At 38.9% G+C, this 16,095-nt stretch overlaps 1 protein-coding gene across 2 annotated transcripts in view; it reads left to right on the forward strand.

The window, feature by feature from the left end:
• Positions 1–3,118: 3,118 nt before the first annotated feature.
• EHHADH (enoyl-CoA hydratase and 3-hydroxyacyl CoA dehydrogenase) overlaps positions 3,119–16,095 on the forward strand; it is a 50,373-nt gene continuing 37,396 nt past the window's right edge. Inside the window, exons 1-3 of one of the 2 annotated variants that reach the window (XM_029214177.1) lie at positions 3,119–3,231; positions 7,714–7,817; positions 12,533–12,705. In XM_029214177.1, coding sequence (XP_029070010.1) covers positions 3,158–3,231; positions 7,714–7,817; positions 12,533–12,705 — 351 coding nt within the window. In that variant the 5' untranslated portion in view covers positions 3,119–3,157. The remainder of the gene's footprint in view (positions 3,232–7,713; positions 7,818–12,532; positions 12,706–16,095) is intronic. The other variant, XM_029214178.1, reaches the window with a different exon arrangement.

Here is a 16,095-nt window from a genome sequence, read left to right on the forward strand (position 1 = left end):
TTGTTGCGGTGCACGGGTTTCTCACTGCGGTGGCTTCTCTTGTTGCGGAGCATGGGCTCTAGGCACTTGGGCTCCAGTAGTTGTGGCACGTGGGCTCAGTAGTTGTGGCTCACAGGCTGTAGAGCACAGGCTCAGTAGTTGTGGCACACAGGCTTAATTGCTCTGCAGCATGTGGGATCTTCCCAGACCAGGGATCAAACCCATGTCCCCTGCACTGGCAGGCGGATTCTTAACCACTGTGTCACCAGGGAAGTCCTGATCAACTGATCTATTTGTGAATTGCAACACCATGACAGCAATGAAAATGACATATTTAAGAAGCAAAAGCAGTAACGTGCAAATGATGTGGAAGTGCGTTAGTCAAGAGGAATGGCATCCTGCTAAGTAGCACTTGTTGGAACTAATGAGAAGACAATTTAAGAATGTAATAGTTCATCACAACGATCAAGAGACTGTCAAGGGGTCAAGTGGTCTGTAAACAACATCATGGTGGCACCTGCTATATTAGCTTGCTACACTGCCATAGATTGGGCCCATAAGGAGTCCAAATAGATTTAGGCAGTTTATTATTTACATAGACAGCAAAAGAAAGATCAGCATGGTATCTGCTACCTGCAGCCCTAATCCCACAGTATGACACCAAACAGGAGAGGCTGGATGACAGATTACAGGAACTGTGGGGATCGCTGTTGTTGAGGAGCAGGGCAGGGTCCCCAATTGCATGAAACTGAGAGTGAGTGCCCTCTTCAATTTTGCCCACCCTAATCCCTGCCTTGCTGAGGAGCCAACTCTAAACTACTGCCAAGCAAGGCAGGGAGGAGCCGAGTCCTGCCCAGATTAACGATAAAGAGACTAGATATTTCTCATTCTCGAGGTCAAGGAGACCTTCCCAACTACCCATGCGTAGAAAGACTCCTTGGGGGCCAAAAAAGGGAAGGGGCACCACCGCATAATACGTGGCGTCAACCTTCCCATAGGCTTCTGCGCTAGAATCCATCTTGGCTAAGAGGTGCGCACGCACACGGGGAGGACACTGAGTTATACCAAATACGGACTCTGAGTCAGGCAAAGCAAGATGATTGGCCAGAGGAAACCCAGAAGAAAGGCCCCATATAAGTGATTTAAACTACCACAAAGGCGCGACTCTCTCTCTGAGCCCGCCCATGTGTGTCTATTCACATGTACTTTTTTGCTCCTAATAAACCTTTTACTTGTTTCACTAAAAAAAAATAGAATAAAATAATAATAAACTGCCAAGCAGTTTTGTAGACTCACACAGAAATTTGCAGCTGTACCCAAGAGGAGGGAGGTGCAAGGCAGAAAGTTCTGTGTTCAAATAAAACTAGGGAGATAGATGAGAAATGACCCGTGGCTGACTCCAAGATGTAGATGAGAAAAATGCCTCAAAACGGCTCCACACCATGCTGATCTCCACTTCCTCCAGGAGCAATTTCAGAACTGTTAAGCCTTGCCTACATGGCCTTTGTGGAGGTACTCAAAAGTTGTTAGGATGGACGGCAGAATTGTTCCCCTAGAGGCCGACATCTGAAAAGACAATACTGAATCTATTGCTTCCTACAGTGAGGGAAAGCTGTGCTGGTCATACATAGTCTCTCCAAGCAGAGCAGACTGTTGATCTTACATATAGTTTTTGGGCAAGGTTGAATTCAGGGATTGGCGAATTTTAGAGGCAGTAGAGATTGATGCCACTTGTAAGAGGCTGGTTGATGTTGAATGTTGGCACTCAGAAGCGTGTGCCCTGGGCTGTTTGTGATTGGCTGGCTATCAAAAGTGAGAGGCTGGGACTTCCCTGGTGGCTCAGTGGTTAAGAATCCGCCTGCCAATTCAGGGGACACGGGTTCGATCCCTGGTCTGGGAAGATGCCACATGCCGCAGAGCAACTAAGCCCGTGCACTCTACTACTGAGCCTGCGCTCTAGAGCCCGCGAACCACAACTACTGAGCCCATGTGCCACAACTACTGAAGCCCAAGTGCCTAGAGCCCGTGCTCTGCAACAAGAGAAGCCACCACAGTGAGAAGCCCGTGCACCGCAACAAAGAGTAGCCCCCGCTCGACGCAACTAGAGAAAGCCCACGCGCAGCAACAAAGACCCAATGCAGCCAAAAAAAAAAAAAATATGAGGGGCTGTCCTTGATAGGTTGTCCTTGACGGATTAGATGGGTTCTGACTGCTACTTGTTTTCAGGGCTTCAAGGCAATGGGTACTTTCCTAGGAGTAGGAACCTGGTTTTATTTTCAACAGGTAAAAGAAAATCTATGAAAATAATCCTTAATCTTTGCTAAAATTGGTGAAACATTAGTGAATAAGACCGCTCCATTGTTTTTTTCTCTGAAACTTCCAGACTGCCTTCTAGCCCCCTGATGGACTGTGGAGACCGCCTGAGGCCAACTGCATCTTTAAAAACTTTGTCCCAGCCTGAACGAGGCTTTATTTATCTTTAGTCTCCTGCCTACAGCCTAGCACATAATAGGTGCTCAATTGGTGGTTGAAGTATTGGAAATCACAATCTTTAGGAATGGCAGAAGAAGAAAGAAATGGAAGGATTGGGCAGACAGGAAAGTTGAAGGTTTCACTAGGTCGCTGTATGACGGTTCTGTAGATATTTGATATTTGTACCATACCCATTTAGGTGAAATGAATGATTTGTGTATTTTATGTGTTCCAGGTGTGTGTCATATCACATAATTGTGAGGATCCCAGATATCCGTCCCTGTTAAGAAGGATCGTGTAGATGAAAACTGTGATGAGGACACAGCTCCACCAACTTAGGGAACCTAGAACTTGTCCAGAGTAGCCAGCCCCTCTGGGCCAGCGGTTTGCAAATCTCGACTTGCTGGCAATTCCACTCATTTTCCATCGTCCTCCCTGATCTACTTTGTGCTGGGAGCAGGACAAGAGCCAACAAAGAGGAGGAGACGACAAGGATCTGCAGAGCGCGGGGCTGTGGTCCGGGGAAGGAGGAGGTCTGGGATGGATGATGGGCATCGGTGCCCTGGAGCGGCCCGGGGGGCGGGAGGCGATGCCGAGCTCACATTGGCCCAGCGGGTGCCCCTCCTCGCGGGGCCGGCCCAGCGCCCAGTGAAAGTGATATCGCCCTGGGGCCATGAGCTGAGGCGACCTCGGCGACTGAGGAAACATGGCTGAGTTTACGCGGCTGCAGAACTGCCTGGCGCTGATCCGCCTACGAAACCCGCCTGTCAACGCGCTCAGGTAACGGGCTCGGCCGCCTTCAGCCCGGGGACAGCGAGCAGGGTCTTAGCCGCCTGCCTGCAGTGGAGGCTTTGACTCTCCCCTGCTGGTTTAAACGGAGAGAGACACTGACACGGATTAAACCTGGGCATATGCCAGGGCCTTTTACATTGGTTAGCTCAGTTCCTGTTTGCAGAGAACTATCTCACTGGTAAGGAAACCGAGGCTGAGAGGCAGTCAGATGGCTACGAAGCGGGGAGCTGGGATGGATCGGGTCTGTCCGTGCTCCCGTCGCGCTGGACTCTTCTGCTTGCTTGCAACTTTGACTTCTCAGCCGTACTTTCTATTCCAAAGGTCTTAGTGCAATGCTGGCTGGACCTTGATCCTTCACTTCCCAACCTCGAGTCCAGGCCACCCTTATAATGTGTGACTAAAAGTTTTAGGAATCCAACAATAAAGTGGCTTCACACTGTTAAAAATAAAGATCCCCTTTAATGCCAACACAGTGAGTAAAAGAGGATTGTGTCCTGGCCCAGATGTGCAAAGGTATATCTCTTGGTCTGTTCTAAACCTTAAGGTCTTAGTGCTTCCATGGAAGATCCATGTTGGGTTAAGCCCATATCAGAATAAGCCTATTAAATGGCATTTTCTGAAAAACTACTGTGGAGTACCTTCCTTGTTAAACTTGTAAAAGCATTACTTTTTAAAAGTGAGATTAACGCTGCTCTTTTGAAAGTTAATGACATTATATAGGTTTGGTTCTCTTAGATCTCTGAAAAAAGTATAGTGATACATCAGCCTAGGAAAGAGTCACCTATCCACAGGGAGTAGGATTAGAAGAAATGATAATTTACAGAGAACATATAAAGCATAAAGAGAAAGACTTGTGGTCAAAATCCTTATCACATGATGCTGGAGCAAAAAGAGACTGTAATGAGAAGACATACTAATTTTACCTGAATTTTTATCCTACTATCGTCAGATTTGATTTTATCATTAACACTAATATAATTATTTTAATATAAAATTTTGCATTTAAAAATATAAAAAATCAGAAATAAAATCATTCAAGGATGATAATGTCCACTTACTTGCCACTCTCAGAAGAAATCAAAATATTTATTATTTTGGCTTTGATGAAGAAAAACATGAGTAATATGATTACATATCAGTTTTGAACTTGACTGTATTCCTATTAGAATTACTAAATATTAGGACTCTGCCTTAACCTCTGCTCATAATGGGAAACTGTGCCCATCTAGAACTTGGGGAAAAAGGTTCCACAGTCTACTACCTATAACTAGGAATATTTTACCATAACTACTTAAAATGTTTCTGTTATTTAACCTGCCCCCTAGCCCCCCTTGCAGGAGAAATGTTAGTGTCTACCTCATTAAGTTGTTGTGAGGTTTAAATGTGTTAGAGATTATAAACTGGCACTTAGCAGATGTTAGCTATCATTATTACTATTAGTCAGAAGGCCTGTTACAAGCCCCTACCAGCAGGCCCCACTGCTCAGGATTCATTGCAGCTGCATCAAGATTTTCTCCACTTGGGAATAAATGCTTTCTTGCCCTTTCCCATCTACCTTCTTCTGAACTTATATTTAGGTAGAGGTGTGTGTCCCAGCACATTCATCAAGTTTAACAGGTTCCCAATTTTTTTTTTTTTTTGCTTTACACTTTTCTTCTTCCCTTCCTTCCTTTCTCCCTTCCTAATTCTAATTTTATGTGGGAAATTATTTCTTCCTAGCTAAGTCAGAGATTCTTATTTGAATATTTTTGGGCCAGAACAAATAGTTCAAATCTTTCCTTGCTTCCTTTAGCCAGCCAGGTTTCCTTCTATTCAGGTGAATGCCAACCCTCTTTACAAGTGTAGGACATGTCTGATTACTAGGCCCATCTCCCAGAACAATGGCTTTCACACTTTTTAAAATTATAATCCACACAGGAATCCATGTTTTACATAGCAACCTAAGACACACACACATACAAATACATAACTGAAAACAAAGTTTCGTGAAACTTATTTGTTTTGTTTGATATATTATATTTTCTTTTCTATTTCTTTGTTTGAAGAATGCTGGTCACAAGCCACGGCTTGATTCGCTGACCCCCTGGCTTTAAAAAATTGTCACAAGAAAGGCTTCCTATAGTGACAAAAGCTAAAGATCTTTGGTCATCACTCATGAAATATTACCTTTAGACTCCATTTCTCCATGCCTGACAATATTAAGGGGAGAAAATAATTTCTTAACCCCTGTGACCTTGACATTGCTACGAAGTTGTTGTCCTTTTCACTCAACTAGAATCTAGTAAAGCTATATCTACTACAGCCATTTTCATTTTTCTTTTTTTCCTGTGTTTGATATTTGCAAAATTAGCAAGAACATAAGAAATAAAAGAGTAGGGGTTGGTTGAAATGGGAAAAGCCAGGCTTGTCTCCTCAGTGGCGCAGATTGGGCTCATTTTCCAGCCATCATTTACCCAGAAGGAAATATGTGCCTTTTGGACTTCTCAGTAGTATGGATGGTTCAGAATCAGTTTTCCATTAGCAGATTTGGTTTCTAATTAACTAGTTGAAGGCAAGAGGTTTTGTTTGATTTCAGCTGGGTTAAATGGTGGAAAAAAGGTAAAAGGGAATTGCCATAAACAAGGGCAAGTATCTCCTTTATTCCCTGAGGTTTTAACTCAGTTGCTGGTCTGAACAATCTGGCTTTATGGACATTTGTTGTTGTTTGTTTTAAGATTTTTTTTCACTCTGTATAAAATGTTCCCCCAATACTTAGACCTCTAAGGCAAAACTGATTGGACTCTGGTTCTATCGTTTTTCCTTTAAGCAATTCCTCACCACTCTTCCCAGTTCTCCTCCTTTATCATCCCTTGGCACTTGTTGATCCTCTGCTTCATGGCAAATTCTCCTCTCTTGGTCTCTGTGACTTTGGGCTCCCTTGGTACTGAATCACTCTGCTGAGCCTCTCCCACCTCTTAGATCATCTAGATCTACCCTCAGCTCTCTCTTCTTTTTCTTTGGCAGACTCATTCAATCTTGGCTTTAACTATCTCCTCTGTGGATGACTCCCTCATCTACTGAAATTTGGCAAAGTCTACTACATGCCCTTTCTTTCCCAGACCTTGCCTTTACCGCCTAAATTAGTTAGGATTAGGCTTGGCTGCTACTGACAGAAAACTCAAAATCATGATGGATTAAATAAGAAAAAGTTGATGTCTCTCACAGCAGCGTCCTGGAATGACTGGTATGGCTGCTCCACAATCATCAGTGATCCCAATTCTGTCTATCTTTTGCTCCGCCATCCTCAATAAATAGCTTCCACCTCTTGATCCATAATGGCTGCTCCAAATCTAGCCATCATATCTGCATTCCTGCCAGAAGTAGGGAGGAAAGAAAAAGCAAAAAGCATACCCAATCCTTTGAGGACTATTCCCAAAAGTTGCATGTACCAAATCCGTTTCCATCCCGTTGGCCAGAAATTAATGCCTCGGGCTGACCTTACTGCTGGGAAATGTAGTCTTTATTTTGGGCAGCCATGTATCCAGCTAAAAACCAGATGTTTAATACTTTGAAGAATGTCGGGATGGAGGGATATTTGGGGGTAACTTGCAGCCCCTGCCACATCACTTAGACTGTTATTTTTAGACAATTTCAGTTTCTTATATTATGCCAATATGACAAATTGAAAAAACTTTCTTGGGACTTCCCTGGTGACGCAGTGGTTAAGAATCCGCCTGCCAATGCAGGGGACACGGGTTCAATCCCTGGTCTGGGAAGATCCCACATGCTGCGGAGCAATTAAGCCCGTGCGCCACAACTACTGAGCCTGCTCTCTAGAGCCTGTGAGCCACAAGCACTGAGCCCATGCGCCACAACTACTGGAGCCCAAGTGCCTAGAGCCTGTGCTCCACAACAAGAGAAGCCACTGCAATGAGAACCCTGTGCACCACAACAAAGAGTAACCCCCGCTCACCACAACTAGAGAAAGCCCACGCTCAGCAACAAAGATCCAACACAGCCAAAAATAAATAAATAAATAAATAATAAATTTATTTTTAAAAACAATACTTTCTTTCCTCTCAGGAGTTCCACGTCACTTTCTTTGTACCTTTATTACAGCACTTATCTTAGTGTGATATTGTGTTGTGTACATTTTGTTCTCCCTAGGATGTTGTAAACCCTCACTGTACATAGGATATGTATATAATATTTTTAAATTGATAGTGCTGATTCTAAGTGGTCAAAGTTACAGCAAAATGTAGGAAAACACTTTTTTTTTCTAAAGTTTATGTGTTTAATCAACTCAGTGCTTAATTTACAGTAGATACATATATTATTTGTTAAATTAGTGAAAGTTTAATGATAAGTATCTAGGATTTTTATACATCGTGTATATGTTTAATTTTTCATTGTTAGGAAAGGAAAAAAAAACTCTGAGATGGTAGAAATTTGATTCTGACTCATGCTTCATGTAATTTTTTTCCCTTTTAGTGAGACTGTTCTCCGTGGAATAAAAGAGGGTCTGCAGAAAGCTCTAACAGACCATACAGTAAAAGCCATTGTGATTTGTGGAGCAGATGGCATCTTCTCTGCAGGTAACCAGTGTCTAACCCTCTCCCACTCTCTCTGAAATCCTGCCACAGACTGAGATCAATGCTGCATTATCTGTCCCTGTGGGTAATACTATAGTGTGGGTAATGAATATGGGAGTTGAACGGGAATGAGAAACATTGTGGAGAAAGAGACAAGAATCATAGGAGAGAACCCAGAGAAGATGCTGACCTTACTCTCTTTTATATTGGATTGGGCCTTTGGAGGACATTTAGTTCCAGGCTTGATGGCTATTATAGCTGCTAGTATACATCTGCTGGTACATGTCTGCTCTGCATGTGTCACCATCCTATGTGAGCTCGGGCAAGTCCCTTAAATCTCCTGAACCTCAATTTCTCTATTTATAAAATAGATACCATAATATTCATATCTTAACAGGTTTTTGTGAGAGTAAATGAGATAACATATCTGAAAACCCTAGAGCAGTGCTTGCATGCAGAACATGTTTGATAAATGTTTTTTTTTATTTTACACAGAGTCCTGCAATGGACTTCATTTTTCTTCTGATAGTCACCCATCTCAGTGACCATGCACTCTTTATTGGGTTATCCTGTGAAGATGCAAAATAGTGACAAAATACGGCAAAAGCATCTGAAATGGTGATTTATTCACTGGTATTTGTGGCACCTTTTCTTCTTTTCCCAAATTATACCCTTTGACAAAAGTCCCATGGATATGAAGGCCCATGTATTCTTACTGTAGCCAGAGGAATTTTTTTCATTTTTCTTCTTCTTCTTCTTCTTCTTTTTTTTTTTTTTGCCAGAGGAATTTAATGTGTGTCAGTGGTAACCTGAGAAGAAATAGATGTTGAAATCATCACAATGAATAAATATAAACACATTAATCATTATAATAATTACCGTTTAGCTTACCTGCTATGTGCCAGTACCGTGTAGCTTATTTACTTATTAACAATGAAAATAGTAATATTTTTACATACTTTATATTTTAATCCTCAGTAAATCCTACAGTTTCCATTTACAGATGAGAAGGCTAAGCCTAAGAGAAGTTAAATAATGGGCCAAACATTAACCAGCTATTAAATAGCTTACTCAACTGTTTGAAAACTTAAGGTTGGGAGCTCAAGATGGTAACTTTGAGGCATGGAGTGAGGGATCAGAATTATGAAAAATCAGAACCGATATTTCTTTGTAAAAAAGGAGGTAGGAGAGAACGTAGTTAGAGTTCAGAGGCAGCAAAAATAATTGTTCTGGAAAAGCATTAGGGATTGTCAGACTTGACTTAATGGACTTAGATAGAACAATGTGCCCAACAATCGGAAAATATGTATTCTTCTCCAATCTGCAACATTTACAAAAGTTGATCAGCTACTGGACTGTGAAAGCTTATCTCAATAAATTTCATTTAGAATGTCTCTGACAACAGTGCAATCAAGTTAGAAATCAATAACAAAAATATAACTAGAGATTCTCATGTGTTTGGAAAATAAATTCATTTTTTAATAACCTTTGAGTCAAAGCAGAAATCATAATGTAATTTAGAAAATATTTTAACTGAATGATAATAAAAACAATATATAAAACTTGAGGGATACAGTTAAAGCAAAGCTTAGCAGGAAATGTATGGCCTTAAAGGTATATATCAGAAAAGAAAAAACACTGAAACATATTGTGGTATTTATATTAAGGAACTGACAAAACAAACAGTAAAATAGATCCAAATGAAGTAGAAGGAAGGAAATGATAGAGGGGAAATTACTAAAATAGAATACGAATGTGAATCAAGAGAACAATAATATCAAAAGTTCTTTGAAAATACTAATAAAATTGATAAAGCTTCAGAGAGGCTTATCAAGAAAAAAAAGAGACAATACAAACAATACATATAAAGAATGACAAAAGGGATATCACTGAAGATGCTCTAGCCATTAAAAATTATAATATGAACAAGTAGAAAAACAGAGCTTACAAAATTGATTCAAGAAGAAACAGAAAACCATTAAAGAAATTGAGTCAGTAATCAAAAATCTCACAAAGTAAATTCAAGTCCCAGATGACTTCATTGGTAACCTCTAACTGAAAAGTCAAGGAAAATATCATTCTAATTTTACACAAACATTTCAGAGAATAAAAATAAGAGGGAACACTTTCTATATTAGTTTCCTGGGGCTGCCATAACAAGTGAGCACAAACTGGGTGGCTTAAAACAATAGAAGTTTATTCTCTCAGAGTTCCAGAGGCTAAAAGTTCAAAATCAAGATATCTGCAAGGCCATTCTTTCTCCAAAGCCTCTAGGGAAGAAGCCTTCCTTGCCTCTTCTAGCTTCTGTGGTTGCTGGCAATCCTTGGCATTCCTTGGCTTGTTGCTGCATTATCCCTATCTCTGCCTCTGTCTTCCTGTGGCTTTATCCTCTGTGTCCAAATTTCCCTGATCTTATATAGACCCACACTGATCCAGTATGACCTCTTCTTTACCTGATTATATCTGCAAAGACCCTATTTCCAAATAAGATCACATTCACAGGCTCTGGGTGGACACCGTTCTATCCAGTACACTTCCCAACTCATTTTGTGAGGCTAGCATAACCTTGATAACAAAACCTGTCAAGACAGTATGAAAAAGCAAAATTAAAGGCCAATTTCATTTGTAAACCTAGATATAAAACTCTGAAACAGTATATAATAAAACTGAATCTAACGATATATGAAAAGCATGATATATCACTTTCATCCCAGAAATACCAGATTCATTAAACATGAGAAATCAATGTAATTCATCCTATTAAAAGATTAAAGGAGGAAAATCATGTGATTATTTCAAGAGATTCAGAAAAAAACACTTGGTAACGTTTAGCATGCATTAAAGATTAAAATTCTTAGTAAACTAAATATAGAAAGAAAATGTCTTCATCAGGCAAAATGTATCTATCTTTAAAAACCTACAGCAAACATCAAACAAAATGGTAAATTGAATGCTTTCCTTTTCAGAAAGAAATAAGACAAGGCTGGCTGCTATCACCATTTGTATTTGACATTATATTCTAGGCCCTGGCCAGCCTAGAAAAAGAAATAAAAGGTATAAGGATTGGGAAGGAAGAAACAGAACCATCATTATTCAGAAGAAATGAGTGTTTGTAAAAAATAAATCTATCAGAAAATTATTAGAATTAATAATAGAATTTAGGAATTTTGCTGGACGTAAAATCAGTATCCAAAAATTAATTGCATTTCTATGTGCCAGAGATAAACAGTTAAAAAGTGAAATCACTATACTCTTGTCTGTGCCTTGGTTTCTATAAAATTGGGATGATCACACTAACCTTTTGCTGCAAGTAGAAGAATGTAGTATAACATTTAAGAATGTGAGCTGTATAGTCAAACTGCCTGAGCTCAAATCCTTATTCAACCTGTTACAGAATTATATGTCTGAACTAGTCACTTAACATCTCAAAGCCTTAAACTTAAGCCTGTAAAATGGAAATTGTTAATAGACTATTTAATTTAGGTGTTAAGAAAATTAAATGAGACAATATATGAAACTACTTAGCCCAGTGCCTTATGTATAGTATTTATCCAACAAATGTTAATTGCTTCTGTTACTTGAAAAATTAGTTTAACCTAAAGTTACAGGAATAATAGACATGACATTCAGACTGAAGTTCACCTTGTTTCTCTAGAACCAAAAGGAATCTAAAAAAATAAAAATAAATAATAACAGTAGAGTGTGAAATATGATGGATTGGTGAGAAAAAAAGCATACTCCCTGGATGGATGCTAGATAAGGAGCAGGTAGGAAAAAAAAAAAAAAAAGAAAGGCTGAACATGAAATAATTAATTTAACTTTTTAACTTGTACCAAGCTTAATATTTTCAAAGAACATATAATGCTATAGGGGAAAAGCTCACTACTATGTATAATGTTATGTGAAAAAAGGAAAATATAAAAAATGACTTTACAGAGTGTTCTCAATATTGTTAAAAATATATATTATAGTAAACATTCATTTAATTGTCACATCAGTCATTTAAGATAGGTATTGAAACAAAATTGTTAAATAACTTACTCAAGGTCGCAAAGCAATTTACATACATGCGTTGGGAAAAAACTAAAAATTCACCAAAATATTACATTGTTATCTCTGTGTGGTGATATTTGGAGTAATATTTTTGTCCTTTATAATTTTGCGTATTTTTCAAAATTTCTATAATGCATATTATTTTTATAATTAGGAAAAGCAGTAAATGTTGTTACTTTTATTGATCACAAAAAAGTCTATCACAGAAATGTAATTCTAAGCTGATTGATTAACATATAACTCACAAATATGTCTTCATTTTACCCTGAGGTTTTATATTGTAATGACTGATGCCCTTAACAAAGATATGGGTCTAAATTGCTGAGCAGTATCATGCAAAAAATGGGAATGGCTGACTCAATCTTAGAATCTTTGCTTCCCTTTTCTGAGCTTTCAAATTTTTCTAAAAGTAGAGTTACTACTATCATATGGAAAGACAGATTTTAGATTACAGGACTTCTGATAAAGATTTGAGGATTTTCTCTCATATCTTTCTACATTTCCCAGGCTACTTGTTCCTTTACTGTGTCTGCAACCAAAGGATAAAGAGTTTCATGGGTCCAAAGAGGTCTGAGATTCCTTAAGTGTAATCTGGTAACTTATTGTTCTATAGCAAAGCCCAAGTCTTCTTCAACTCTCTTTTTTCCTTGTCTTTGTGTTCTTAGGTGCTGATATCCGTGGCTTCAGTGCTGATAAGACCTTTGACTTGACATTGGGAAGTGTAGTAGATGAAGTACAGAGAAACAAGAAGCCTGTGGTGGCAGCTATCCAAAGGGTGGCTTTAGGAGGGGGACTGGAGCTGGCCCTGGGCTGTCACTATAGGATTGCCCATGCAGAGGTAACAGAGGGGATCCATATGGGATTTGATGTAGGGAGCTTTTCTTTAGAGCAAGCTCTAAATGTAGTCATAAGCATCAGAGGTGATCATTTTGAATGGTTAGCTTACTGGTTCACAACTCTTAGGTTTTTCTAGCACTGGTGTTCTGCTGTTACATACAAGTACAGTGTTACTCTTTGTTGAAATGTTGAAATATGTCCATTCTAGTTAATAAAGAGTTCCTATCCTGAGCCTGTGACTGTCCCATCACTTCCCCTAACCCTAGCCTTTGGACCTTCCCATTACCCACTAGGTAAAGGGGAACTCCTATACAGGACACCCAGGACCTTGCTCTAGTACTATGGCCCACATCAGATTTCACTGAGCCATGCTCATGCAGTATGAGGTATTAATATTTTGACTATCACCCCTGAGTGTACATACTTATTTAAATTTTTGTTTCCTATCTCAAACATTTCAGTTTTGTGGTCTCATAATTTTTAGTACCTAAGAAGACAAGTTACTATTGGAAACTGTGCACAACTAGTAAATCCATGTATTTCTGGAAATAGATTTAATTTGGGTTATTAGACATGTAGATTGAGGTTTGTGATATCAGTCTTATAATAGTAATATTTTTATAAGTAATACATTTTTCTAATAATAAAGATAATATTCATCATTGTAATAGACTATAAAATACAGGAAAGTACAAAGATGTAAAACTGAAGTCACCATAAACTCACAGTTCAGAAACAACCACTATTGACATTTTATTTTTTTCCTTCCTTGTCTTTTTCCTGTGTAATTTTTTTTTCTTTGCAATCTTTTTTTTAAAAAAAAAATACATTTGGAATTTTATTGTATTTCACTTGTACTCTATTTTTATACTAATACTGTATCTAAATTGTTATTAAATATTGTTTATCCATTCTACCAATCTCTACCATTTACATTTAACATAATTACTGATAAGGAAGGACTTTTGCCATTTTGCTATTTGTTTTCTACGTCTTATATTTTTTCATTCCTCAGTTCCTCCATTAATGCTTTTGTTTGTATTAAATGGATAAGTTCTAGTACCCTTTTAATTCTCTTATTGTTTCTTTCACTGTATATTTTTGAGTTATTTTCTTAGTGGTGGTTGCCCTGGGGATTAACATCTTAATTTCTGATAAGCTAGTTCAGATTAATACCAACTTAATTTCAATAGTATGCAAAAAATTTGCTCCCATATAGTGCTGTTACACACCACCTTTATGCTGTTATTGTCACAAATTATATCATTATACATTGCATGCCCATCAACATAAATATATAATTATTGCTTAATGTAGTGGTCTTTTAAATCAGGTAAGGAAAAAGAGGAATTGCAAACAAAAAATTACATTAATACTGTCTTTTATATTTACCTGTGTAGTTACCCTTTAACAGTGTTCTTTATTCCTTCATGTGGATTTGAATTACTGTCTAGTGTCTTTTCATTTCATCCTGAAGGATTTCTTGTAGGGCAGATCTGCTAGCAACAAATTCAATTTTTATTTATCTGAAAATGTCTTAATTTGCCTTCATTTTTTAAAATAAATTTTTATTTATTTTTAAATTTTGGGCTGTGTTGGGTCTTTGTTGCTGCATGTGGGCTTTCTCTAGTTGCAGTGAGCGGGGGCTACTCTTCACTGTGGTGCGCAGGCTTTTCATTGCGGTGGCTTCTCTTGTGGAGCACAGGCTCTAGGCACTTGGGCTCCAGTAGTTGTGGCGCATGGGCTCAGTAGCTGTGGTGCACGGGCTTAATTGCTCCACAGCATGTGGGAATCTTCCCGGACCAGGGCTCGAACTTGTGTCCCCTGCATTGGCAGGCAGATTCTTAACAACTGTGCCACCAGGGAAGTCCCAATTTGCCTTCATTTTTAAAGACTAGTTTTGCTGGATGTAGAATTCTTGGTTGACAGTACTTTTCTTTCAGTACTTTGAACATGTCATTCCACTGGTACTGGTCTCCCTGGTTTCTTTTTTTTTTTTTTAAATTAATTAATTTATTTATTTTTGGCTATGTTGGGTCTTTGTTGCTGCGTGTGGGCTTCATCTAGTTGCGGTGAGTGGGGTCTACTCTTCCTTGCGGTGCGCAGGCTTCTTATTGTGGTGTCTTCTCTTGTTGCAGAGCACGGGCTCTAGGTGCATTGGGTTCAGTAGCTGTGGCATGTGGGCTCAGTAGTCGTGGCTAGCAGGCTCTAGAGTGCAGACTCAGTAGTTATGGCACATGGGCTTTGTTGCTCCGTGGCATGTGGGATCTTCCCAGACCAGGCTTCGAACCCAAGTCCCCTGCATTGACAGGTGGATTCTTAACCACTGTGCCACAAGGGAAGCCCTCTCCATGGTTTCTGATGAGAAATTTGCTGTCAATCTTATTGGAAATATTCCTTTAAAATATCATTTTAAATGGTTGCATAATTTTTCATCTTATAGATTTATCATAATTTATTTAACCATTTCCCTATGTTGTTTTAATTTTTTATAAAACTTATAAATAAAGACACATATCCTAAGTGTTCTTTTTTCTGTGTTCCTAATACCATGACCTTCTGCACACTGAGTGCAGATCTAAGTTATAAGCAATAGTAAGTCAGGGGATAGGGATGACCACTGGTGGGAAAAATGGTGATCAACTGCTAGGAAAGCCTCATGTGAGAGAGGCTCAAACATTCCAGGTATTTTGGAGCTGTTGGCATCACAATTTGGGCAAATGGCAGTCTGTATTTAAGTACCCTCCTCCTCCCATCCTTATACCTGGAAAATGCCTAACAGAGCTTTGGCCACTTTTAAGGCCAAGAGAGACATGTGATTAAGGTCTCAATCTCACCCTCTCATCTGGACTGAGGTTGCTGCCTGACTTTCTTCCTCCCTTCCTTTCTTCCTCGCTTCCTTTCTTCCTCCCTTTCTTTCTTTCTTTCTTTCTCTTTTTATAATAGCTTCATTGAGATATAATTCATATACCATATAATTCACTCATTTAAAGTGTACAGTCCAGCGGTATATTAGTATATTCACAGAGTTATGCAATCATTACCACAGTTGATTTTAGGATATTTCATCACCCTCAAAAGAAACTTCACACCTTTTAGGAGTAAACCATCATTTCCCTCTCCCCCAGTCCTAGCAATTACTAATCTACTTTCTGTCTGTATGGATTTGCCTATTCTAGACACTTCATGTAAATGAAAACATACAATATGTTGTCTTTTGTGTCTGGTTTTTTCCACTTAGCATTGTTTTCAAGGTTCACCTGTGTTGTAACATGTCATTAGTATTTTATTCCTTTCCATGGCTGAATATTTCTTTTTATGGATATACCACATTTTCTTTATTCATTCATTACTTGATGGACATTTGGATTGTTTCTTCTTTCTTGGATTT

Source organism: Monodon monoceros, unplaced genomic scaffold (assembly GCF_005190385.1).
Source record: "Monodon monoceros isolate NGI ecotype Baffin Bay Population unplaced genomic scaffold, NGI_Narwhal_1 Super_Scaffold_11, whole genome shotgun sequence".
Lineage (NCBI taxonomy): Eukaryota > Metazoa > Chordata > Mammalia > Artiodactyla > Monodontidae > Monodon > Monodon monoceros.